The sequence below is a fragment of the Lolium perenne genome, chromosome 4 (genome assembly GCF_019359855.2).
Source record: "Lolium perenne isolate Kyuss_39 chromosome 4, Kyuss_2.0, whole genome shotgun sequence".
NCBI classification, from domain to species: Eukaryota; Viridiplantae; Streptophyta; class Magnoliopsida; order Poales; family Poaceae; genus Lolium; species Lolium perenne.
Window position 1 is genome coordinate 218,151,793 of NC_067247.2, and position 27,311 is coordinate 218,179,103.

Consider the following 27,311-nt stretch of genomic DNA (forward strand, 5'->3'; position numbering starts at 1 on the left):
TATCTTATTGTGAAGCTCTTGCCTTATTGCCGGCCATGTCTCTATACCTAGCATGAGCAATGCACTCCTACATTTGCAAAAGAAATATGAAATGACACCCAACCTACTCCGGAAATAAGCTCAAAAAACAAAAAACAAAAAACAAACCTACTCCGGAAAAAAGAAGTCGATGAATCGGCTCCCCAGTCCCCACTCCTCCACTCGTCCGTGCCTGCCACTCGGCCCAATCAATCCCCTCCGTCCCCTCGCTTCCCACGCGCCCACCTCCCCGCCGCCGGAACGGCAGCGATGAACTCCGGGGAGGCGCCGGACCTCCAGGCGCAGCTGGCCGCGGCCGTGCAGGCGCTCAACCACGGCGCTCACCCTTCCGCACGCCTCGCCGCCAACCAGTGGCTCCTCGGCCTGCAACGCTCGCCGCAGGCGTGGGCGCTGGCGGCCTCGCTGCTCGCCTCCGGGGATTACCCGGCCCCTTCCGCCGACCTACTCTTCTTTGCAGCCCAGATGCTCCGCCGGAAGATCCAGTCACCTGGCGCACCGCTCCCGGACCCCGCAGGGCAGCTCCTCGACGCGCTCCTAGTCGCGGCACGCCGCTTCTGCCTCGGGCCTCCGCGGCTGCTCACGCAGATCTGCCTCGCCCTTGCGGCGCTCGCGCTCCGCGCCGAGGGAGGGGTAGATGGCCTTTTCGCGCGAATGCCACACTTACCTGACCCCGCCTTGCTGGAGCTGCTCACCGTGCTCCCCGAGGAGGTGGCGCAGGATCAGAGCGGCGACACGGGGGTCGACTCCGCCTCGCGGTGTAGGTACACGCGCGAGCTTCTCGCGCACGCGCCCGCCGTGCTTGACTTCCTGCTCGCCCAGTCTGAGAAGCCGGACGCCGCCCACGAGCCAAGCCGAAGAATCCTGCGATGCCTACTGAGCTGGGTACGTACGCTTCGCGCTCAGTTCAATCGCGTCGCGTTTTGGCTTTCCCTCTCCCTGTGCTGTGCTAAGAGTAACGGCGATGTTGTAGGTCCGCGTGGGATGCTTTTCAGGAACGCCTGCGGCCGCGCTTGCCGTGCATCCACTTCTCACGTTCGCGTTCAACTCCCTGCAGGTGTGATTGATTTACTAAACCCACTTCGAGGGATTGGTTTTGTATTCACGTGCTCACATGTTAAGTATTTCGTTGCTGTGTGGTCATGAAAGGCGCCCTTCTCGTTTGACGTGGCCATTGAGGTTATGACGGAGCTTCTCAGCCAGTATCAAGTAAGTTCTCTTCTACTGTACTACATTGGTGCAATCAACTGATCGAGTAACTTCTGCTGCTTGATTATGACTTTGTGCTCCTTATCTTGTTCCATTTGGTGCTGCTGTCAGTCAAGTAGTTGACCTGCAATATTGCTGAGTATGCGATGCCACTGTGAAGTTCTAAAATGGCTGTTGTTGTGTCCCCTTCTGTTTCTTTTCATAGAATACCACTGTTGTGAATTTGTTGACTAACAAAACATTGTTCTCCAAATCGACTTTTAACTGATAATGGACTGTGAAATATGATGCATGCTCCTATCTACTTGTAGGATTTACCTCAGGCTTTTCTAAGCAAGATTCCATACATCAGAGAAGTTCTACTTTTACCAGCTCTAGCCAACAGAAGCGAGAAAATTGTAGCTGGTATTGCTAGTTTGATGTGTGAAGTTGGTCAGGCAGTAAGTTTTTCTCATTCTCACTTGTAGAGTGTTTGTGTTTTAGCATCATGACTCACAGTATGTCCAGTAGTCAAACTAATTGAATACTCCTATTTTAGGATGAACAATAGACTGATATAATTGAATACTGAAATGTTAATGGAATACGGTTGTGTTGGGTTTGGGTGTATGTGTAAATTCCTGTATGCGGTAGTTCTGGATGTACCCCCAGCACGTCTTTGTTCTTGATCCTATTAGTGACGTAATTCCTTATGTTAGTTATTCATGTTTAAACCATTATCACATATTTTATCACATACAAAGAGGGGTGTTCTTATTTGCTCGTACTACCTGTGTGAAGCAGCACAAGGTTGTGGAGGAACAGCTCCACCGTGTTGCTACAATGTGGACAACACAAATGTTGAACAACGTGCTGCGCTAGATATCTCTCTAGGGGCGGGGGCTGTCAAGAGTTTAGTTTAAACTCTCAACACAAGATCTAATCCAAGATCTAAAACAAGAACAGAAAGTTCACATTATTGATGGGTAGATGGTTCATAGTCTGGTTCGTAGGTAGAGGTTGGACCTCTATTTATAGGCTGCACGAGCCTTCACTACTTAGCTCTACTTACAACTAGAGTGTTCTAGAGAACACTACATAAGCTAGGGAAAGAACTACACATATTCTAGTTACAACCTATACTAGAATACTCTGGAAACCACTACAATACATATAACTAGAGGATCATATTACCTAGAATATAGTAGAAGTATGTAGAAGCTAGTACTAGATATTAGTTCGGTTTACTTTATTTTATTTTCTCTTTTGTCCCTCATCACTGTTTATTTGCTCAAACCAAACGATCGTAAATGCCCTATACAACATTGCATTTCACCAACCCAAAAAATGATAGACTAGTTCAACCCACCAACCTAGCAAGTGAACCATCAGCATCGCATTTCATTCCAACTCATACCCTCAGTCCTGTGTCCCAGTTTATAAGCTGGATGTGCTCAAGGAGACAAGGACTAAGAGCATCTCCAGTCGCGTCCCCCAAACCGCTCCCCAAAGGGATTTGGGGCGCCGGACGTTTGACCTCCCCTAGCTGCGCTCCTCAAAGCCCTTTTTGGTCCGTCGTGGCCCAATACAGTGTCCGACGCGCCGAGCCTGTCCCTGCTACGGAACGCTGCGGGGACGTCGGACAGAACAAAAATCCGCGTCGCGAGAGTCGGGCCAGCATAGTCAGCCACACAGGGTTGCCGCGCACCTGTCGCCTACCTCTGACGAACGCAATTTATTTCTGCGCAGCGACGGTGTAGTTTCCCCAGACGCGCAATGAGACGTCTCATCGCGCCTTGTCCCGTGTGCCGGCGTTAATGCGCCCCATGGCCCCCTCGCCTGCCTCCGGCGTATAAGACGGGGTGCTCGCTCATCGCTCCTCCCGCACAACCCTAGCACCACACATCCACAACCCTAGCCGCCGCCACCCAACTTCTCCACATGCGCTCCATGGTGGGTTCAACTGGCTGCCGCGGCCGTGGCAGGGGCAAGGGCGGTGGGGCTGCACGCTCGCCGTCGCTTGAGGAAGAGGACTGCCCCTGCAACAAGTACTTCGAGTTCGTTGTACTCCCGGACGCGTTCGAAGAATTTCTCACCGGCCCAGAGCCGGCCGCGGTTACCCTGCGATGCAACCGTGGAGGTCTTGTTCGACAGGGAAGGCAAGATGTACATCCACACCGGCTGGAAGAAGTTCGCCCACGACCATGACGTAGAGGTCGGCTGCTTGTTGAACTTCTACGAAGACGACGGCGAGTTGAGCGTCAAGTTCTATGGCAAAGAGTCTTGCCGTATCCACTACCACAGAGGCTCGGGCGATGACAACGACGACGACGGCAACGAAGAAGACTAGGGCTGACCTCTAGTATAGGTTTTTTGTATGCCCTATATTGGTGTCTTCCAAGGTTCGTGGATGTTCTTCGTCGTCTGTTTCAATGTTTTTGTCGTGTAAAAGCGACGAAGTATCTCCAAAATTATGAATAAACCGTTAATTTTAAATAGAAAATTGTTTGGGGGTCAGGTTCTGGGAACGCGGCTGGAGAGGGACGCCCCCCCAAGGGCGGCACCAAGGTGCGGCGTCCCCCAAACGACTGATCCGGTGCTTTAACCGGACGCCGTTTGGGGACGCGGCTGGAGATGCTCTAACCATAACATTGTAGCGCATAATGTACCGTGTTGCCTGTGGGATGCTCCTGCGAGTATCATTGGACATAAAATGATCATAACTTAATTCAGTCTAAAAGTGGTTAGGGCAAAGAACCAAGTGAAATCCCAATGCAAAATGGCATAGTCATTATTTTTGTTTTGTTTTTTTGCATCTCCTATATGCTTTTATTCAGAGACTCTGTTGAACACAAGCTGATAACTGTTTGATTTTCTAGGCACCTGGTTTGGTTGCAGAAGGGAGCAATCAAGCACTTGCCCTTTCCGATGCAATTTTGAGGTCAATCTATGCACTGCTTCTGTGGTACTTTTCCCTTAGTTTTGTAGTTATTTGCTTTAAAATTTGGTGCTAATACTACACGGTGTTTTAATTCACTTTATTAGCACTTATGATTCTGACGGACTTCACCCTCAATTACAGATGTGTAGCTTTTTCTAGTGAAGACTGGGGGATTGCAGATTCCACTTTGCAATTTTGGTAACAATGCTCACCTTTTTTTTTTCCACGAATCAAACTCTTCCTTTTTCTGGGTTAATTAGCAATTAGTTCATGTATCATATTATTCCATCCTGCGTGCGCGATGGGTGGGCTAGTATCTTCACTTGTATTTCATGTCCTGTTTCATTAATTAAAAAAAAACTCTAACCCATTTGGAGTGAAACACCTTCTAGTTCATCCAGCTGTGCTGTGTTAATGCGTGTGAAAGGCTTGACTGCTGCTCTTCTTTTCCCATCCCATTCAATGTAATTTCAGTATGGTTTAACAACTGAATTTTCCGTAGAATGTTCAGTTGAGCATCATCGATGACAACGCAAATGTTGAGTTGTACAAGTTTGCATGTTGGAATTTCTTTCTATATTCTGTTTTTCTGAAGTAAGGCTAAGTTCACAAGCAAATAATTATTTATACCCACCAAGCTGAAATTTTACAGGTGCAGTTTGGCACATTTTATTCTTGGTATTGATGTGCAATCAGCTGAAAGGAATGCCACGCAAGAGACGTTTCTCCCTGTGTTTTCTTCACTGCTAGATGCTCTTCTTTTTCGTGCTCAGGTTTATCTCTTTTCACTCAACATCATTCACTTGTTATATCATGATTAAGTGATCAACAGAAGTTTCTTTCTTATAAATGCTCCTTTTTTCGCATTATACCTCGTATAAATGCCAGTTACACCTTTCTTTTATACTAGATCATTATCAATTCACTAAGCCCTCTTTTATATTCTGCACTTCTGTATGTGCGAAGGTTCTATAGATCCAACTGTTCACTTTGCATTGTAACTTCTGATAATTCACAGATTATTGACACTGATGAGCATGTCACTGATGGAGTATGTTCGCTACCCGATGGGCTAGCACAATTCAGACTGAATTTGGAGGAGCTTCTTGTTGATGTGTGTTTGCTTTTAGGTGCCCCTGCATATATTAATAAGGTATATATTTTGCTGAAAGATGGCATTGTCTTCCAAGGCTATTCATAAGTAATCATCTTGCATTCTCCATATAATATGCCCCTTGTCAGGGAATAGGATAAGTACGTATTATGAGGGTTTCTAGTGGTTTAGAAGTTGTGAGCGTAGTATTGGTATTTCAACTAGTCCATCATCGTGTACCTAGCCGCACTCCATATAAGGCTATCTTTGTATCCTGCGATACCAACCAAGAAATATGAACCACAAATTTATCTTGTCCTTTATTCCAGTTCTTCAATTACTGCAATTTATCCTTTAATTTCTATCCTGCAATTTACCAATTTATCTCTCAATTCCTCTCAAATTCATGTTTTGAGATCCAATCAGGGGCCTGACACTCCTGCCACCATATGTAACTTTATATATAATTATAGTTATTGCTTATAATGTTACTAAATTACGAGATCATTTAAAACCTTTTCATGAATTCTGTTTTAACAATTTTTCTTATTTTTCTTTCTGAAATCATTATTACTACCATTTGCTTAACCCTTTGTACTTTATGTAGCTTTTTTCTGGTGGATGGGGTTTCGTTAGCCAATCAATACCTTGGAAAGAGGTAGAAGTTAGAATGTACGCACTTAGCATGGTAAGCGCGCAATATCTATTGCTAAACTTGATTTATAAGTTGCTATTGAATACATGAAAGCCTTTTGTTATTTTTATAGGATATAGCGTAATTTGATCATCATGTTGATTATGCTGATCCTAATCTGTTTATCCACTAGTTCCTTTCTTTTAGCGTACTTGGTTAAAATGTGATTAATTCCCAATTGCCTTATATCAAGTTGCTCTTCAAGCTGATATGATCTGCTTGGAGGCTCTTATTATTCCACACGTCTGTTAGTCCACTGGCAGATACCCATTTAAGCTTCTCAGTTTCAATGCAAATTTAAATGATTATTGGAAGATACCCTTCTTTACGCCAAGCCAAGAAGTATCTTGTTTAGGGGTTTACTACGCTTCTTAAAGCACCCCGAGAAAGGTGGCCTAGTTCAGGGATGCCTCGAATTGTTTTCTGTTACTTTAAGCAATGACTAGGAAATATGCATTTGGCAGAAAAATATACATGATTTAAAAATGACCATTAATACTGTATAATCTCTTGGCTGTTTAGCTTATAGCTCTATTGGTGATGCAGAGGGATATTAATCCATACCAATCCTGTGATCCTACTTTCAGTAAATTCTTCTACTGTCTGCAAGTCAAAATGTCCTTTTCTAGTTTTTGCTGGTTGGCATGGCACCCTCCTGTGTGGTTAGACATAAGTATGCAAGGAACCAGCATGCTTGATCTACGTGCCAAGCTCATGAGTTACTGAATTTCAGGTTGCTGACACGATTTTACAAGATGGAAGTCCCTTCGATTTTTCGATCATAATGCATTTTGTGAATATTCTATCCAGCGGGACACTGGCTGAACTGCATGGCTGCCAGTTCGTTGTAAGACTTCCTCAATATGCCTTCAGACATTTCTATGATAAATTTATCTCTTTATTGTACTTCATGAAGCTAATTAGCTAATGTTCTCTCGTGTGATTTCATATTTGTTCTAGGTATACAAATCTTTCGGTGACGTCATTGGTTCTTATTCAAAATGGTTATCGTCTTCCCAAAGTAATATTAAGCCATTACTGTAAGGATTTTTTTTAATGTGTGTTGATGTTTAATGTTGATTTTATTTCTCATTTAGCACACTAACTTGAATGTGTTGTGCCATTGTTTTCAGCCTATTCTGTGCTTCAGGGATTTCAAAATCCTTATCGTCAAATTCTTGCTCCTTGGCGTTGCGGAAACTTTGTGAGGATGCTACAACATTCATCCATGAGCCTCAGAATCTAGAGATTCTTTTCTGGATTAGTGAGGTAAAATATACCTCAATGATTGCAAATTTACTCTGCCATGATATTTTCTAGTTAGGAGCCAATGCAGTCCATACTTCCGAAACAATGTATTTGTTGTAGAGAGAAAATGGCTATTCGCAACTGTGATTTTTTATTCCATTAGGAAGAGTTAAATATACATTATACAAGAGAGGTGCAGGCCACATGGGCAAAAATTAGATCATCCATATTGGCCAAGTCATCCTAGACTGTTGAATTGAATAGCATGTCTGTTTCTGAAGCAGTATGGTGTATAACTAAATAAATACAATGCAGCCTTACTGTCTAGAAAGAAAACAAGTTTTGCTTATACAATTTGTCTGTATTCATATTTTTTTTGGCTGTAGCAGTCATGTGTGCATACAATTTCATGTTTTAGCACTGCATGACTTGATCTAGTTGTGGGCATTTCCTGCATAGCTATTTGATCTCTCAAATTATTCCCTAGGATGTACTTCTCTTGTTCATTGATGTCTTCATGGTTTTCATCACCGTTGGGTACTATCACAGTCGGCCAGATCTATGGTCTAATGTACGGCATGGTATTTCGCCTTGTCAATTTAGCTTATACGTTCATCTTGGGCTTGTATTCGATGTAGTATTCAAAGAACAGTGCTCTTATAGGGTATGGATGAGGGGAATCTACGGATAGAGGATGAGGAAGAGATAGTTAGTGCAATTACACATGCTCTATGTTCTATTCTTGACAAAGAGCCAAGGAAAAATTCGCTGGCCAGGCTGCTTTATTCAAGCTACTCAGCAGTTGAAAAGATTGTATGTTTTCTTTCCCCAACGCAGCTTTTCTTGGAGTGCTGTCTGAATTTATTATTTTCAATTATTTATCATTTGTTGGACAATAAGCTTAAGAACCATGTTCAGTACCTTTAATCCTATAAAATATTTCAATCGATGGCAGGGGTACATTTACCTTCAGGCCACATTACCTCTTGGATCTGGCACAAACAGTTGGGATGTGAGCAGATATAGATGATTTTGTTTGGCTTTAATTTATTTTAATTCTGGGCAAGAAATGAGCTTTGTGCTATTAAAGTATAAGCCTTTGCATGAACTGTCAATTACTTAAGTATAAACCTTTAGCACGAACAGCCAACATTTGTTGATGGTTTATTCTATAGTTCTGTGGCTTTCATTAAGGCTAGTCTTTATCTGCATCAGCCAGTTTATATAGGCATACATCATGGTAACTGGTCTTTTTTCATGAACTTATATTCAACATCTTCACTAAACTTTACTCTCTTGAAGTAATCTGATCTATTTTTTCAATCCAAAGGCCAAGGTTCTTAAATTACTACTCCCTCTGTTCACTAATGTCAGACCTTTTAGCCTTTTTTTAAACCGTAAATGCATGTATGTAGACGTCTTTTAGTGTGTAATTCACTCATTTTGATCTGTATCTAGTACACTTTGAAATATCCAAAGTTCTTATATTAGTGAACACAGGTAGTACTCCATATTAATATTCAGTCATGTCTTATACTGCTGTACTTTATTTCATGGGCAGTCAGACACTCATAGTTGCTCGAATCATTTTCTTATTGATGGGTTGAAGGTTTTATACCAGTACAGAAGTTCCATGTGAGATATTTTTAAAGCTTATATTGTTCCAGCCATAGAATATAGTCAATTATGTAGCTGTTAGTATGTACTCTCCTTTGTTTCTGTTACAGCTTTCATTTTAACATGCTGCACTCTACTGCTGTTTCTCAAATGTAATGTACTATGTAGATCGTTGGTTCAGTAACAGAACTCTACATATGTCTGGGAAACTTTCCATTCATGAACTGTTAATGATCGCCATCTAAAACTGCAATTAATTAAGTTTACCTTTTACTTGTACAGATTGACATAGACAGAGATTATTTGCTCAGGCAAAACCCTGGTGCTTACACAAAAGCCATGAATGTTGCAGTTCGTGGACTTCACAGGTGCTTACAATGTTTGACTCTTGTATGTTTTGCCCTTATGTTCCTTTTGGGTTTTAATGCAAAGGACACTTCGTGCATTGCCCACACTTTGCGATGACCCTGCTAGCAGCTTCATGGATTAATTTAAACGCGGTACAGTTAGTGGCGGTTTATGTTCATTTGCTGTTACCATGTTTATATTGGATCAACAAATTACAGACGATTGTACTTAAGCTATGCAATTGAGAAGGATGCCCCCTTTGATGTGGGGGCAAATATATTATGTTTCACAAGAACATGCCAGCTATGTAGATAAAAATTAAGATAGACAAATACTAGAACAGTAGAAGTGCCTAATCTATTACTTTCTGATATAACTCCAGAAAATGCCATGCAGCATTGCTAAATACATTGCAGCCAATAGAGATGAAAGTAATGCCATGTAGAACAAAGATGAAAGTAATGCCATGTACAATCAACCGCGAGGAATAAAATTGACTGTTGCCATGACGTCAACTTTGTTTGTAGAACTAAAAGTAGTTGAGATACACAAATGAAGAACAGTATTGGAAAGTGGTAGAACAAAAGCATGGTTGCATGCATCTCCTGCAGGTCAATGTGCTAATATCTGACTAATTAATGGATGCACCATTGGCTGAGGGTTACATCCTCCTCTTGAGAATGTATGCTCAGCCATTCATTGAAGTGAATTTGTTGATTGGTAGAGATCAAATCTCCCCTCAGGACCCTAGTTAAACTTTTTTAACTTGTAGAATTGGGCACGATCTAACTTACAATAATTGATAACTATCGAAGGCAGACAATGTTAGTGTGGAAAAATAATGTATTTATTGAACTTCTTGATTGGAGAGATTGAATCTCCCCCATGACCATAATTACACTTTGTAACTTGTAGGATTCGGCACCATCTAACTTGACCATAATTACACTTTGTAACTTGTAGGATTCGGCACCATCTAACTTACGATAATTGATACTAGTATTAAAGGCAGAGAACCTATCCAGAGCTAATGTGGCTTAGGGTGCTACCGTGCTCCCAATCCACGGCAGCAAAACTAGGATGTTACAGAAAATTCTGAAAAAGTTCTGCGGATTGGCACTTGTTACAATCCACAACGTTTGACTGTTGATTGTGCTGCCATGGCTTGGGAACATGTAACACCACAAGCCATGGGAGCACTGGATATGTTCTTGTCAAAGGCAATATGATATGAATATGATTTTACTCTATCAATAATGGTATGAGCAAATGCACTTTTGTTTTTCAGAATGGGTGCTTTGTTCAGTCACCTGACAGCGTCAGTTACATCTGGTCTGATTGATGATGATATAATTTTGGTTCTTCTGGGTATATTCTGGCCGCTCCTTGAAAAGCTTTCTCAGTCATCTCATATGGAGAATACTAGTTTATCTGCAGCTGCATGTCGTTCTCTTTCTTCGGCCATACATTCTTGTGGTAAATTAATCTGATGTCTAAAATGCAGAATTTCAAGCTTTATGGTGAATAGATCATTGTGCTGATCAATAGTGAATTTTTCAGGGCAGCATTTCCAAATTTTGTTACCTAAAATTCTGGAATGCTTATCGACAAATTTCTTACTGTATCAAAGGCATGACTGCTTCTTAAGAACAGGTAAGGCCTGATACTTTTATGCACAGTTAAGTGCTGCTTGTTGTATAAAACTATGCATGCATCATTTGGCTTGCGTTTCCTGCAAGCATACCTGCAAGCATACCTGCAAGCATAAACTTAGCTCACCTGTAGAATTCTGTGTTTAATTATACGTGGAGATCAATGGTTATGGGTTCCTAGGAAACCATTTTTTGAACTGCTTTGTAGTTCTACATGGAGAAGGAAAGCATGATGCCCTACAATAGGTTGATAGCACTAAGATGCTACTTACTACTGCAGCTTCTTGTTTCAATATATTTTGTGGTCTTATCTTGATATTATTGATATTTACAGCTGCCAACGTAATTGAGGAATTTGGCCACAAGGAAGAATATAGCGCTGCATGTGTCAGAACTTTTGAAACGTTCAGCTCTGCAGCCTCACTATCAAATTTGAATTCTTCTTACACATGTGACCAAGAACCCGACCTGGTTGAAGCCTATGCAAACTTCACATCTGCATTTATCCGCTGCTGTCCAAAGGTTCTCTTTTGTGCCATGTCCATGTCAAGGTGTTTAGTCTCCATTATTGTCACTTGATATGGATTGACAGTTCGACACTAATTCTTATGTTGATTACATGGTTAATCAGGAAGCTGTCATAGCATCGGGTTCACTGCTTGAGTCGTCATTCCAAAAGGCAGCTATATGCTCTACAGCAATGCACCGAGGGGCAGCAATTGCTGCGATGTCATATATGTCATGTGAGTGCCACGTATCCACTTTTGTATATAGCCTTCTGCTATATACTCCCTCCTCGTCAAAATATAGTGCATCTTAGTTTTATCCTAAGTCACACTTCGTAAACATTGACTAAAAAGTCAACATCTATAATACCAAATCAATATCATTAGATGCATTTCATATTGTATTTATATGGTATTGTAGATGTTGATATTTTCTCCTATAAACTTTGTCAAACATTACAAAGTTTGACTTAAGACAAAACTAATATGCACTACATTTTGATATGGATGGACTATTAGTTAAGTGCAATGATCACCCCCACTGTTTTTTTGGATAGTCATCATTGAGTAAACTTGCCTGTCACATTCAAAAGTAAGAGATAAGCTGATCGCAAAAAGAGAAAGTAAGAGATATACATATGGGGGGGGGGGGGGGGGTCGATGCTATGTGCACAATACAGTAGTGTGTGGCCTGGACTGTTGGTAGCAGCATAATCGTGTCAAGTTAGAACTTTTTCTATTGGAAGTGCACATATATTTTTCTGTCTACTTTCTGCATTCCTGGTCTTCTAGATAGCAAAGGCAATTTGTATAGCAACTGGAGAGCATCACCTAAATCACATTTGGTGAATTCATCTCCTTGCTTTCTACTATGTAAAGGTTTCTTTTCTATGAAGTAAGTTGGTATATCACTGGAATCTCGGAGAGCACCCTTGTTTATTTATAATGGGACAACTTCTAAAATCCATTTCTTCATGTTTATTGGGTGATCTTAGACTCTGATGGAAACCTTAGACTTGGCCCTGTAGCATGTTTTAGCTCAAACAATTGCGCTTAACATAGCATAACACTTCTTGATGTGCTCATTTGATCATTTCAAGCTAAGAATTCAAAAGTACGACACTTGCAGGTTTTCTTGACGTTAGCCTCACTGCTGTCCTGGAGTCTCCAGGATGCCTCGATGGATCACGTGGTGTGGTGCTCCTTCAAATTTTGGCACGCTGTGGTGAAGGTCTTATGTCTAATGTACTTTATGCTCTACTTGGTGTATCAGCCTTATCAAGGGTGGGTAGAGCTTGAAGAGTACTTTTCATAGTTGCTTCTTTGCCACTACTGGTGCTTGCTCATTTTTTTACTTATACTCGTCATTTCCTTATGTGAAACATCAAAACTGGCAATTACATTATGCTTGCACCTCAAAGCCTTTCAATGATCTCTGGAATCTGGACCTTGTCTACATTTGCCCTATGGCATAAGCTAGCATACTGATGATCATGCCGTTACCAATTTGAATAATGAATCCTGAGCATATTGATGATGATACTACTTATAGGAACTTGCTTCTGTGCCTTCATCCATTTTACTATTGATAATTATGGTCTATTCAGAAGGAAAATACGGTGACATAGGTATGCTGCAGAATATTGATGATTTTCTTCAACAGGTGCATAAATCTGCAACAATGTTGCAGCAATTGGCAGCATTATGCAGCCTCTGTGAGAGAACAATGTGGAAGGCTATTCTTTGTTGGGATTCCATCTGTAGGTGGCTGCAATCAACGGTACCTTTTCAGCATTTCCAGGATTACTCTTTTGCTGTAATTGTCCTGTCATGTTTTCCATCTTCATTTAGTGTTCAGCTAACTTCAGAAGTATTAACATTAACATGATGTAGTCTGTGGCATCCACTTACCTTACATTTGGCTTTTCCAGATGTGTGATCACATTCTGTTATGTCAGTAATAGTATAATTGGAAGGTTTAGCAAGGACGTGGACTTTTGGAACATAGGTGCTACACACCTTGATTTTTTAGCCACTCGTTTTGGCTGTGTTGTCAGTGCATTGAATGCATCATATTATTTTATGAATTCAGCTTTACAATTTATACAGATGGAATACACTGCTGTGTATGGCCAGTGCAGGTCCCACATCATTAAACCAACAGTCGGTACAGATAAGAACAGGAACTTTGTTTTTTTTAGGGGAATACATGTCCTGGGTAGATCGAATTTACCAAGTTACATGACAGTACACACACGGGAGCATCCAGAATTACAGCTGGAACAGAGCTTTACACACACACAAAAAAGCAAAAGAACCCAAAAGATGAAACGATCGTCTCGGCGGAGCAACCCAGACCCTCTTCCGCCGAGATCGATCCAGAGCCAGGTGCTCCAGGACAAGGCTGCAGAGATCGATCCCATCCTCCGCTCTTCTTCCTTTACCACAGATGAGTCGGAGGTGGTAGGCTAGCAGGAGCCGGCGGTGGCAGGCTAGCAGGAGGCGGCGAGCTGCACGGCCTCGTCGCCGTCGACCTGGCGATGCTGCATTGCCTCGTTGTTGTGTGGCGTCGTTGTCGTTGACCTGGCGATGCTGCACTGCCTCGTTGCTGTGTGGCGTCGCCGTCGTCGACCTGGTGAGGCTCCACGCGGCTCCGGCTCGGTGGCGTTTGGTGCGACGGAGGGACGAGAAGCGACTTCATTGTGGAAAAGCACCGCGCTCTCCTCGTCCGCGCGTTCCTGGTCATCCTGTAGAGCTCGTCCCCGACCCAGCGACAGAGAACAAGGGCCTCCCATGGAACTTCTGAAACTTCCGTCTGATGCATCAGAAATAGCAAGTGAGATCCCAACTAATGATTGCCCATCCACTAGAATGCTACAATGCTCCAGTCCATACCATACCCAAACAAGGCACAAATAATCATATAATCACTGAGCAAAAATAAGCAGATGGACTAAACCTCAAAGCTATTGATACCAGCAACATGGCGGGCAGCCAAATTAAGCTAGGGATAGATAGAAGGCCGTCACCGATCAGAATGAATAACCGAAATTCCCCATTGATAGTCAAGAAAACGGACCAAAGAAATGGTTGCCGTGGAAATGGCAAAGGTTACCTGCCTATCAATGGAGCAAGACCGATTAATCAGCAACCCCATGGCCGCCGAATCGAATCGGAGTCTGCCGTGATTTACCGCCGCTTCGGTTCGACTACCAGAAACCCGTCTCCACCGTTGCACGGCCACGTCGAGCGCGTGCACACCTGCCATGCTAGCGCCCTCCGCGTCCCCCTTGACCCAAACAGGAACAGCCCGCCGTAGCCGCATCCCCCTTGACCCCAAACAGGAACAAGCCGCCGTGCTAGCGCTCGCCGCGCCAAATCCGCCATGCTACCGAGGGAAGGGCGGCCGTACGCTCCTCCACGCAGGGCTCCGCCCATGCCCCCAGGATTCGGACGCGAAAGCGCTCGCCAAGCTCCTTCTGGATGGCGCAGGCAGCAGCGGCGGCGGCCTTGGGTACTCCCCGGGGTGCATCTTGTCGGTCGCCGGCCGCGGGGGAGATGGAGATGTGGGGGACATGCAGCTATGGAGGAGAGGAATTTCTGTGGGGGATGGAGATGGGGAAGGGAGATGCAGGGGAGATGCAGCTATGGAGGAGAGGAATTTCTGTGGGGGATGGAGATGGGGAAGGGAGATGCAGGGGAGATAGAGGAGGATGTTTGGGGGGGGGGGGGAGGTCTGCTTTTCATACAGTGGGCCACCTGTCAGAAACCTATACGGTTGAATACAGGAAACAACCTCAGCAATACAACAAGATATACATGCATGTGATACAGCACATACAGTGGTCCATGCACAGATGTCAGGTTGTAACGTTGGGGTGCATTGGACCTGAGATTATCAATGCATTTTCCGGTTTAGCAAATGCTATTCTTGCAGACTATTTTTCATAACTGCTTGTACTTTTATTTAACGATGCTTCTAGTGGAACAGTCAAGGATGGATTGGAGATCATGGATTTCGAGTCGCTCGACTAGTCACGACTAGTTGATGAGTCGCAACTGCGATGTCGACTCAGTGTCTATGAGTCGAGCGACTCATTCGGTTTTTTGGGTCAAATGACTCAAAAATGACCCCACCTCATTTTTTTCTTCAATGTTGCCTACAAAATCTAGATCCAACTGCCCAGTTTTCTCCCATGAAACCCAAAACAAATCCTCACTCCTGCTGACCTAGACTTCTCCCTTGGTCGTTGCCTCCACCTGTTCTTTCTGGCTCCTGATCTTCTCCTACAATGGTTGCTGCTGTTGCGAGCAGTGGCGGAGCCAGAACTTAAAGTTTGTGTTGTCATTTGAAATTGATGTCAAATACATATATTTTTGTTTATTTTAATATACTTTTTCATGATTTATACTAGCATAAAAATGATTTGCTAAAAACCTGTGTGGTCAATTGACCACACAGGTCTTAATGTGGCTGCGCCACTGGTTACGAGGCTCCTCCACTGGTTGATGGGGGTGCTGGTCTGCTCCTCCGCCGGTGTCTGCTGCTCTTGTTGGTCTGCTCCTCCACTGTCTGCTGCTCTTGCTGGTCTGCTCCTCCACTGTCTGCTGCTCCCAGTATCCTCCCGCAACTCTCCCTTCATCGGCCTTCTATTATATTACATGTTTACATACTAGTAAGAATGGTATTTTATAGTACGTAGTTTTGACTAGTCACGACTAGTTTATCCCCAGATCGACTTGTGGACAGCAACTCAAATTTATGGATGTAGGCATAGAACCTGGTCATCTTAAGCTGCTGCTTGTTGACACAGAAGAAGTTTTGCTACCTTCTTGAGTTCTTGTGTTATATAGCCTATATGTCCTTTGATGATATTTTGTCACTTATTATGCCACTGTAGCTCACTTTCCATCGTATATCTGTCTCATTTTTGCTGAAATGTTCAAATGTTGATCAGGTGAAATCTTTACCCTCGGAGTACCTAAGGCAAGGGGAAGCTGAGATGATAATTCCATTATGGCTCAAGGTGCTTCAGGATGCAGCCTCAGACTATCTTCACAGCAGAACTGGGGATAATGGCAGAAACCATCCTGATTACATGCAAGGAAAAGGTGGAAGGACCCTTAAACGCATAATTCGAGACTTTGCAGAAAGCCACCGAAATGTCCCAACCCCCTGTCCTTCTTGATACCGGACGGAACTGCCTTGAACTGCCCTGTTGCACCATTCCCGTCTGGAATACATGAGCTAAAGAGGGTCCGTGCTTGCATGTGGATCTTGACAGCTCGCATTGGGGGCTCAGGTTCGATCCCAAGGTTTTGATTCAGGATGATATGTGTTTCTTCAGATGTGAAGACCAAGCTAGGAGCTGTGACCTGCTTCCTGCACCAACATACTGAAGAAAAACGAGAGGTCGCCAACCAAGAGAGGTTGCTCTGCTGACTATTTTTGAGTAATCCAGTAGCCTCATGCAACCAAGTGCTGATGGCCTTTCCAAAGAAATTGTAGCGAGATGTATGGTTTCTGGGTGGGCTATTGCAACACTTGTTATGCTGGGAAGCAGGCAAAGAAGCAAGTGGAGAAGGTATATGTGATAGTTGTGCATATTATTCTTTTACAATTGGTTTTCTGTACAAAACATTATGTGCCTTTTCTTTTCAAGATACAAGGACTGAGGTTTATCCCTTGACAATTCTGAGATTAAGGTAGAAATGAGACTCAAACCTGAGTGTGAGGTTCACATCCATGTGTGCAAACTACTACACCCATAGTAGTTCTTCAAACATTCATGGATGAGTATTTCATCTCAAAATTTGAGTTTTAATGGGAAAAGTGGGCATTTGATCGAATCATTATTTGGCTAAGTGAAGTCGAGGGAGACATTATGTGAAATGTATATACTCCCTCCGTCTCAGGGTGCAGATTGACACATACGTCCGTTTGTATCGGTCCGTCTAAATCTATACCTAATAATAAAGGAGCTAAGGTTTTCCATGGTTTGATACGTTTGGTCCATCGTCCGTGGTTTTTGTACGTCCCGGCGAGGCCATCGATCGTTGGCTTGTCGTGGGCGGCGACGCTGAGCAATATCATGACCGATCCAAACTAAGTTTCCAGATGAGATAGAGTCCTTCTCTTCGTGCCTTCTGAGAGTCCATATATATGTGAGCTACGACAAGCCAAATCGATGCAAAGTTCACGATCGGAATCGCGAGCCAAGGTATATCAAGCAGAACCACGGTGACCACCACGACAGCCTAGCGGAAAGTCAACGAGAAAGCTCGGATGGCATGCCAGGAGGCGCCTATCTGCTTCTCCTCCCGGCAGGAATTCAGGGACGTCGCCCCGTCGATCGTTTTAGTCTCTGATGTTGGTGATGATGTCGCGTCCGGGCTGGGTGCGCTGGCATGGCGCATGAGATATAGCTCACTTGGGATTGCTTTCCATTGCCTGTGCAGCACACGTCGAGGATGAGACGTCTAGCGGGGAGGAGCGTGCCGATGCCGTGACTAATCTGTGATCTCCTACAACAACCGCCAGGGACAACGGCGGCATAGACAACTTCGATGGCAGGACCTGAAAGTACTTCGCGTTCAACGAGTAGAGCCTTGTGGCGCTGCACCGTAGGCTAGGGCAGGAGACCCGGCGCGGCAGGGATTTTGGCGTCTGCCGCCGGAGTGCCGTGACGCCAAGGTCGTTCCCTGTAGTCCTCGACCACCATCTCGGCAATGCTGACATGGAGTTCGTCATGTTTTTATCCCCCTGTATTTGATGTGGTTACCGATTTGAGCGCCGACTGAGATCGTCCAATGGCTCTGGTTGCTGTCGTCGTAGTCGCTGGCATGGTGACCGGCTACAAAAACACGATCGATGGCACCTATAAGCAGGGAGCAGCGGTAGAGATAAGCGGCAGAAGCAATTGTAATGGCCATGTTGACCAGGCTGTAAGATGGGTGCACGCTTTGGTTATTTAGTTAATGGACTGCTTCCAGGCACTGTTGCTGAAGATTTTTAAGGGGTAACAGGTCATGTTTGTTGCAGAAGAAACTACGCATCGATCTGTTTCGAGCCGCCGCCGCCGTGTGGTCTCGGCAGGCGGTGCGGTCGATCTTGCCACCTGATTCCTATCGGCTGACAGTGATCCTGGTGGCCGATCAGCCACCTGACTCCTGCCGTCAAAGATTGACCGGCGTTCGGTAGACCTGTGAGTGCCTTCTTGTGGCTTACATGTGTGGTTTGATTGGTGAACTGATGTCAGTGGTGTATAGTTCTATCTGTTTTGAATGCGTTTCTAGCTTTGCACAGCATTGGTTGGTGATGTTCTAGCTTTCTTGATGGATTTTTTTTTTGGTGGTAGCTCCGTCAAACAGCTGGACTTAGCAGCCTGACAAGATATTAGATGTGTAGTACGAAACTATGAGTAGATGGTCACCAAATCGATTACAAAGCAGTGAAAAAAATTCACAGCGACTCAATGTGGTATTTTAAACTAATCTAAGTTTAAATCAGAGGAAAATGACAATCTTTACTTCCTTGCTTGGATGAACATTTTTGGTAACAGAAAAAGGAAAACCAACATGGGATTCAAAATAAATTGCATTGCCGATACGAAGAGCTATCTTATTATAGATTGGTTTATGACATATTTATTAGAGACTAGTAAACATGCCCGTGCGTTGCAACGGAAAAGCACTAAAATCATCTATAAAAGAACATTTTGTCATGCTTGGGCTAATAACCTTAGTTCGCCTCTTCTTAGTGCATGCCCATTGAAGTAGGTACCTTGCTATATTGTTTCACCATTTTATACTATTTTAAGTGTGCTGTGTTTTCCCCAAATTTTAATCCTTTTACATGTTTCACTATACATCAATTTCTCAGAATGTAAGCAAAAGATACCACTTGCTTTTTTTGTCCATCATGGTTATCAAAAAATATGAAAATTTCATGCAAATTTATTTATCATTAAATTACATGGGAGAAAATTAAATAAAATAAATCATATTGAATCATTAAAAACATTTTTCTCAGAGAGAAGATCACTTCTCTTGATAGCAGTTTGCACACAAGAAAACAAAATTCCAATCCAGTGGACGTGAACAGATGATTTTCTTTATTAGCTTATGTTAACTTAGATTCTGTATCTAAGCATACTAAGCGGAAATTATTTCTCATACGCATATCACAGAAATAAACGTTATAGATATTTCGTGATATAAACGTTATAGATATTTACGCAAAAACATTTGGTCACAAACCCGCAGACTACAGAAAAGTGTACTTGTTGGTACACATATTCTTAGCTCCGCCAGCTCGCTCATAGTCCGAGCCAAAGAAGCCTGGCAAGACGCCTCGCTCGTGTAAGAGTTAGTCATGTACTCCGGTGACATGGTCGACCTCCATGGATGCCAAATAAGATAGCCTAGCTAAAAAAAAACCCGATCAGCAGCACCGGCCGATGCTTATATTGTTTCCTAGCTTGCCTCTCATCTATACTTTCTAGCTGACTGGCTTTGAATTTCAGGTTTAGCCACGGCCAGCAGTAGTGCAGCACCGTCCAGCCACAAATCGATCAGCATCAGAAGCATATCATGCAAGCTTTACACAGCCCTTGCAGAAAAGTAATCGGCTAATCGAGCCCGGGGCCAGGCCAATACGTGCGAGTGGTATTGCTTCAGTCGTGTGGATGGCTGGCTGCTCGGCGACGGCAGCTTCGTCCCAAGCATAGAGTCTGATACATATACCATGTTGTCCATGTAAGAAATTTGATCGGACAGGGTCATGCGATCGTGCAACGCAGTTTTTCTACATAGTCGTGGGGGTCCCCGCAGGGCCGGCCCTGAGGGGGGGCAGGCAGGGCGGTCGCCCTGGGCCCCCGAGACCAAGGGGCCCCAACTCCCAACTTGCAGCAGCGGCAAAAGAAGTCACCATGTGCGCCACTAGAGCAGGTCTGCTGTAGCATGGTGTCGATACAGGAAGAAAGAAGACACGATGCGTTATGGATGAAGGTGGGCCTTTCCCCATTTTTATTATCTTGGGCCTTCTTTTTAGTTAGCACTTTTCCATTTGGTTACCTATATGAAGGCATTCAGCAGGGTGGGGCCCTCGGGCTGGATCATGGCCCAAAAGACTATCAATCCAGGAAATGCAGCACACGTAATTTATCAGGTTTAGCTAAAAAAAAAAACGTAATTTATCAGGTTCTAAATACGTTTTATGCATTTTTTTTATCGCACTACAAAGCCGCCAGTATACGTCTGCTTGCCGCGGACCCGCGGTGCAAAGGAATGTTCAAACCTTTGCTAGACAAGAGACACAAACACATAGTCTACCAATCACCGACGTCTACTGGCCACATCTAAAAAAAAGACGTCTCCTGGCCACGACGAGAAGTGAGAGACAGAGCCACCGAGAGAAAACCGCACTACACCCACAACAGTTTCAGTTGGATTCGACACTTCAACATGTTAGAAGTAATATTCAGTGCTAAATTATTTAAAATCAATGTTTCTTTTGTACGCACTTCATGTGTTTAATAGTAAAATTTTGTATGGAGCACAAATAGAAAAAGAATAAATTACTGATCTCATTCTTCCAGTACATACAATAAGGAATTACAACAATCATCAGTTCATTTGCCTACATCATAATGAATTTATTTGTTTTTGGTAATGACTTCAATCGCAATGGTATCAAATAGTCATGTCATATAAAAGTTATGCATTCGGTAGTAGAAAAAACACATGTTTTTATGAGTCATAAAAACATTTATCAGTAATTTAAATAAATATATACTTATATAAAACAATGGGTTTGAATGCACTTTAACATATATTATTGATAAAATTTATTATATACTACGAGTATTAGTTATTATTTTAATGATTATATTGAGGGCCCCAAATCTTAATTTCGCCCTAGGCCCTAGAAATCTCAGGACCGGCCCTGGGTCCCCGTCTTATCCAAGGATCTGCAATGCTCCAAGATCTGTGCAAGTAACTTTGCAGTTTCATCCTATACCCAGCACACTTTTGCAGCTCTATAGGAAGGAAAGTGTACACGGTACATCTTATGCTGCCCGGTGTCCATCCTGGTGTCTCTCTCTCCTCCTACTCGTCCCCAGATCGGCACCGTCTCGTCTCCATCCCCTCCTCCGCTGAAGCAGCCGACTACACCATCTCCGGTAGTTTGCCCCTACAGAGCTCCACCGTCTCCGGATCCAGCAGGTCGACGGCGGCCATGGACTGCGGCGGAATGGGAGTATCCTTCTTGGGATCCCTAGACGAAAGCAAGTACTCATCTCACATGCAGCAAGAGCCCTGGCTTTTCTTAGTCCTTGATGGATCATTAAATTTTTTTCCATTTCACTTTGTGGATTGGGAAAGTATCAGGACTTGATTTAGCCACTGATTGCAAGGAAGGAGATGGGAGAGATGGCGGCGCTCGTGGCCGGGAGCTACAGCTAAGAACATGAAAGAAAGTACATAAGACTGAAATTGGTTTTTTTTATTGACGTGCCGCCCATCCTCCCTCTCTCTCAGGTTATATGGAGTTCCCTGAGAGCCACGTCAGAGTTGTTGAATACCAAGCTATCTGCACTTAAGGTGCTTAACACAGGTTTTTTAACTGAAACTGAACCTTACAACATAACCACTGAAATGTAAATGGTCAGGAAAGGCAACAACATGTGCTGTTGATAGGAGATGAAGAAGAGGATCCTGACAGTACTCCCTCCCGAAGACAAGACCTCAGGGCTTGAAATCTGGGAATGATCCTTGAACAAACTCGACGTCTTCCCATGTTGCTTCTTCTGGTGTGAGCGAGTCCCAGTGCACCAGCCACTGCGGAACTGCTACATCATAGTCGCCTTCGCTGCTCTTCCTTGGTACCTGACGACGTTGCAATACAGCAATAGGGAATGTTTTCAACTTACCATCAGGAGTTACCATTGGTAGGCGGGAGTTTGGTACTGCCTTTGGACCCAGGTGCTTTTTTAGTTGATTGACACTGAAGACATCATGAATGAGCGTTTTCGGAGGCAACTGCAGTTTGTATGCCCTTGTGCCCACTGTCTGGATGATTTTGAAGGGACCATACCATTTTGATGCCAGTTTTAGAGGATTTCCAACTCCCAATGCTGTTTCACGGAATGGCTGCATCTTAAGGTAAACCATGTCACCTACTGCAAAGGTTCTTGGTGTGCGCTTCATGTCTGCATATTTTTTCATAGTGCTCTAGGCCTTGGCCAAATTCTGCTGCAGTATCTTGAGCATACTTTCCTTCTCAGTAAGTGTTGTCTGAGCTTCAGGAGATAATTGGTCAGGAGTAGGCAACTGAGCAAGGAAGGGAGGAGGATATTCATACAATGCTTCGAAAGGAGACATTTTGATAGTTGTATGGTAACTGCTATTGTACCACCATTCTGCAGTAGGAAGCCAGTCACTCCATTTAGTCGGTTCTGCAAATGTCATGCACCTCAAGTATTGTTCCAGACATTGGTTCACCCTTTCCGTTTGCCCATCAGTTTCTGGGTTGTGTACCGTGGAGAAGGTCAGAGATATTTGCAAAGCATTGAAGATTTCACGCCACAGTTTACTTGTGAATATTGTGTCTCTGTCACTTGTGATTACAGAAGAAGGTCCATGCAGTTTTAATATGTTGTCCATAAACAGAGCAGCCACCTTCTGAACTGTATAAGGGTGGGACAGGGCCAAGAAGTGTGAATACTTTGTCAAGCGATCCACAATCACCAGGATGACGGTATGACCCTTTGATTTGGGCATACCCTCGATGAAGTCCATGCTAATCTCATCCCATTTGGCTTTAGGGATTGGTAATGGTTCGAGCAGACCTGGGTTTGGCAGACGTTCAGTCTTAGAGATTTGACAGACAGGGCACTCAGCTATTTTCTTCTCAATATACTGCTTGAATTTAGGCCAGTAAAAAAACTGCTTAATTCTGTGGTAAGTGACTCTTGTTCCAGAGTGGCCACCAAATATAGAAGAATGGAAGGAGTCGAAAATTCTGCTTCGCAAGTCTGTGGTTGGACCAACATAGAGGCGCCCTTTGTATCTGATGATACCAGCCTGAAGTGTGAAGTTTTGATGGCTATCCTTGTTTATAGCTAGCTCTTGCAAGAGTTTGCTGCAAGTATCGTCGCCTATGTATGACGAGGTGAGGTCTGTTGTCCAAGTGGGGACTGCTGTGCAAGTAACCAGACAAGTTTCATGTTGCCTTGTCGGTTTGCTGATGTTGTCCTCAGTTTGGTATTTGCGAGAAAGAGCGTCAGCAGCTGTATTTTCACATCCCTTCTTGTATTGGATCGTGAAGTCAAATTCTAATAGCTTGACCATGAGCTTATGTTGGATTCCTTCCAGGAGTTTTTGACTGCCCAGGTACCTCAGACTGCTTTGGTCAGTTTTGATGATAAGCTTGTTGCCCAGGAAATAGTGGCGCCACTTCTTAAGTGCTTGCAATATGGCTAATGCCTCCTTTTCATAGACAGATTTTGTCATTGTGTTAGGCCCCAGACATTTGCTGAAATAAGCTAGAGGCTTCCCCTGTTGCATCAGTACTGCTCCTAGACCAGTAGCACAGGCATCAGTTTCGAGAGTGAATGGTAGAGTGAAATCAGGGAGCCGAAGAAGAGGTGGCTTTGACATTGTTTGCTTCAACAGCTCAAAAGCGTCTTGTTGCGGTTGGCCCCAATGAAATGCATTCTTTTTTAGGGCACTGTACAGAGGTTGACAAATGAGAGCGTATTGGGGAATAAATCTCCTGTAATAGCCAGTAAGCCCGAGGAATCCTCTCAACTTTTTTAGTGTAGCAGGTGTTTCCCAATTCAATATCTCTTTTATCTTGGAGGGGTCTGTCTGAACGCCATTGCCAGATATGATGTGGCCCAGATACTCAACTTGTTTTTGACCAAATCAACATTTCTTCATTTTAGCCTTGAGCTGGTGTGTTCTGAAGATTTGGAGTACAATTTGCAAGTGCTGTAGGTGCTCCTCTTCCGACTTGCTATAGACCAAGACATCATCGAAGAATACCAAGACGAACTTCCGCAAGTAGGGGCTAAAAATGTTGTTCATCAGTTCCTGGAATGTTGCGGGAGCGTTGCATAGGCCGAATGGCATTACCAGGTATTCATAGTGACCCATATGTGTTGAGAATGCAGTTTTCTCAATATCTTCATGTTTCATCCGTATTTGGTGATACCCAGATCGGAGATCGAATTTGCTGAAGATAATTGCGCCATTTAACTCATCCAACAGATCTTCGATGACAGGTATTGGGAACTTGTTTTTAATTGTCATGTCATTTAGCCCACGGAAATCCACACAAAGGCGCCAAGACTTATCTTTCTTTCGAACGAGAATTGCTGGAGAAGAATAAGGGGATTTGCTTGGTCGAATTTCAGCATTTTTCAACATGCTTTTGATGAGAAGCTCAACAAAATTCTTCTGACTATGGGACATACGGTACGGTCTGACATTATGTGGTTTGGATCCAGGCTTAAGAGGTATGTGATGATCACAACTTCTGTGAGGTGGTAGGCCTTCAGGGTCCTTGAATATTTCCTGGAACTCGTACAACAATTGACTAAGCGCATCTCAGATAGGAGGATGTTGCTCATCCTCATTTGCTACTTCTATTTCAGTTGAGTTGAATAGAATAAAACCTGTAGCCCCTTCTGCAATGAGTTTACTGCATTGATCAAACGATATGAGAAATTTATCTCTTGGGAATAAGTGATCACTGAATGTGTGTAATTTCCCATCGAAGCCCAATGTAAGAGATCTGCCAATGAAGTCAAAGGTAACGGGGTTGTGCCGTTTAAACCAGTTTACTCCAAGAATTATGTCAGATCCATGCAATTCTAATATTCGAAAATCTGCAGTAAAGTGTTTGCCTTCAACTGTAAAAGGACAGTTATATGCAATTGCTCCTGATGAAAGCAAACCACCTCCAGCTACTTTCACTGTTCTCTGACTAGCTGGGGTCATTTCAATCTTGTGTTTGTTAGCATATGCAAGGTCCATAAAGGTATTTGTGCTCCCTGTGTCTGCCAAAGCAACAACTGTTGAATTACCCATGTGCAACAACAATGATATTGTGGATTCACTTGGGCAGCCATTATAAGCAGCCGCCGAGATATTCATGACATTAGCTATATCTTGTGGCCTTAACTGCATATTTTCAGGAGCTGGAGCAGGGACTTCCGTTTGTTGTTCCACCGGTACTATTGCTGCCGCATTGTCTTCTTCCTCGTCAGAGTGATCTTGCATATGAATTTGGTTTAAAGCTCTCTGCATGCCAGGGCATTTATGCGTCAGACTCCATCTATCAGGACAATACCAGCACTGGCGTGGGCCTCTTGGGCGAGCTGCTGCAGGAGCAGGCGCAAGATTAGGCGGTCGAGCTTGTTGGGGTGGAAAATTCCTCTGGACAGGGGTTGGGACGGCCACCTTTTTGTTGGCGGAGAGATATGCTTTTTCATATTGCCGGGCATACCAATAAGCAGAGAGTAAGTCCACTGGCTTCTGGCATTGTACATTGTGACGAATACTTTCCTTTAAGCCACTAACAAATCTCTCAGCAAAGAAGTCTTGCGGGAGATAATCACGTTCCCTCTTCATTTGTGTCATCCATGGCTCATAAGCATCGATGTACATATTAACTGATGTCATCTGTTTCAGCTGTTGCAGCTGGTCCATAGGATCTGCAGCAGAGCAATCTGGAAATCTATCAATAAGAATCTGACTCAGAGTGGCCCAAGATAATGTGTGTAAATCATATCCGGCTGTGTTCAACCAGGTTTTCGCCTGTCCCCTGATGTGAGCGAGGCCCCAACGAACCCTGTTTTCAGCTGGAATATTGACTAACTGAAAGATGTCTTCGCATTCCAAAAGCCAAGCTTTGGGTGGTACACCAGCAAAAGTAGGCAGTTCCACATGAGGTGTCCTGATGTGAATGTCAGCATTCCCTTGGTTTAGCTGTCCTTGGGGCCCATTTTGCGCTGGAGGGCCTTGTTGTTGAGACTGCTGTGGCCACTGCTGTTGTGGAGGGTGTTGTTGGGTTGGGTTTTGTTGTGGTAGGCTTGTAGGTTGTGTGTACTGGATCATGTTGTGGTTGGGCTGATATGGTGGTTGGTAATGTGGTGGGGGTGGGTATGGGTTGTAGTATGGATGTTGATTGTATTGTGGGGGTGGGTATGGGTTGTTGTATGGGTGTTGATAATAAGTAGGGTTTGGGGAGCTGTAGGGTGGCTGGAATTGGTGGGGAGGGTATGGTTCGGTATATGGTGGGTGTGAGAAGTTGTACATTTGTGGGTTTGAGGAGGGATTTGTGTTTTGATAAACATGGTAGGAAGAGGATGGTTGGTATGAGTGTTGTTGTGTAGTCACCAAAGGTGCAGTATTTGTGTAAATGGGAGCAGTATTTTGGTACTGGGAGGTCTGTGTATTTGGTGGATAGGTTGGGTGTGGCAACTTGTCTGGAGTGAGCACACCAAATTGTGGTGGTGCAAGGGGAATGGATACTGGGCTGGGTGCTGGTGTGGAAACCTCAGGAATTGGGGACAGGGAATGGTGCGGCAGCGGTGGTGGAGTGGTAAAGGTGTGACCTTGTTGAGCAGAAATTTCAACAGTTTGGTTCTTCTCAGAAGTTTCCAATTTGGCAAAGCTAGCAATCATAAAATTCATCATACGATCTATCTGCCCTTGTAAAGCATGCAAATTTGCCGATGATTCTACTGCTGCTCTCTCATGTTGCTCAAGGCGGCGACGGATGGAACGTACCTCCCTGGGCACCTTGCCCGGATCGTCGGCGCCCTCCAGATCGTCATCTGAAGTTGTTGGGGTAGAGATGGCCGTGTCCCCTCGATGAGGACGTTCGCGCGACCTTGTACCAGCAGCCATGGCCGGGAGATGTTGGACGGCCGGAGCTCGTGATTCGACTGCCGCCGCGGTCATCGTCGTTGGTGGT

General features: G+C 44.0%; 2 protein-coding genes across 4 annotated transcripts; one reads left to right on the top strand and one right to left on the bottom strand.

The window, feature by feature from the left end:
* Nucleotides 1-178: 178 nt before the first annotated feature.
* LOC127295007 (uncharacterized) lies at nt 179-17,176 on the top strand. Of its 3 annotated transcripts, XM_051324908.2 has the most exons (22): nt 179-921; nt 1,010-1,093; nt 1,186-1,245; nt 1,557-1,685; nt 4,104-4,165; nt 4,307-4,363; nt 4,818-4,938; nt 5,184-5,318; nt 5,866-5,946; nt 6,686-6,799; nt 6,913-6,992; nt 7,086-7,221; nt 7,688-7,771; nt 7,864-8,013; nt 9,100-9,185; nt 10,454-10,641; nt 10,726-10,818; nt 11,152-11,339; nt 11,449-11,560; nt 12,453-12,607; nt 12,987-13,103; nt 16,282-17,176. In XM_051324908.2, the coding sequence occupies exons 1-22, from the start codon at nt 289-291 to the stop codon at nt 16,510-16,512; spliced, it is 3,096 nt and encodes a 1,031-aa protein (XP_051180868.1). In that variant the 5' UTR covers nt 179-288; the 3' UTR covers nt 16,513-17,176. The 3 variants fall into 3 exon arrangements, with proteins under 3 accessions (XP_051180868.1, XP_071675183.1, XP_051180869.1); XM_051324909.2 differs by lacking the exon at nt 7,688-7,771 and having other exon boundaries at nt 180-921; XM_071819082.1 differs by lacking the exons at nt 7,688-7,771; nt 7,864-8,013.
* A 4,896-nt stretch (nt 17,177-22,072) lies between these two features.
* Nucleotides 22,073-22,534, bottom strand: LOC139839279 (uncharacterized). The gene has a single exon (XM_071829326.1). The coding sequence runs from the start codon at nt 22,532-22,534 to the stop codon at nt 22,073-22,075; it is 462 nt and encodes a 153-aa protein (XP_071685427.1).
* Nucleotides 22,535-27,311: the final 4,777 nt, after the last annotated feature.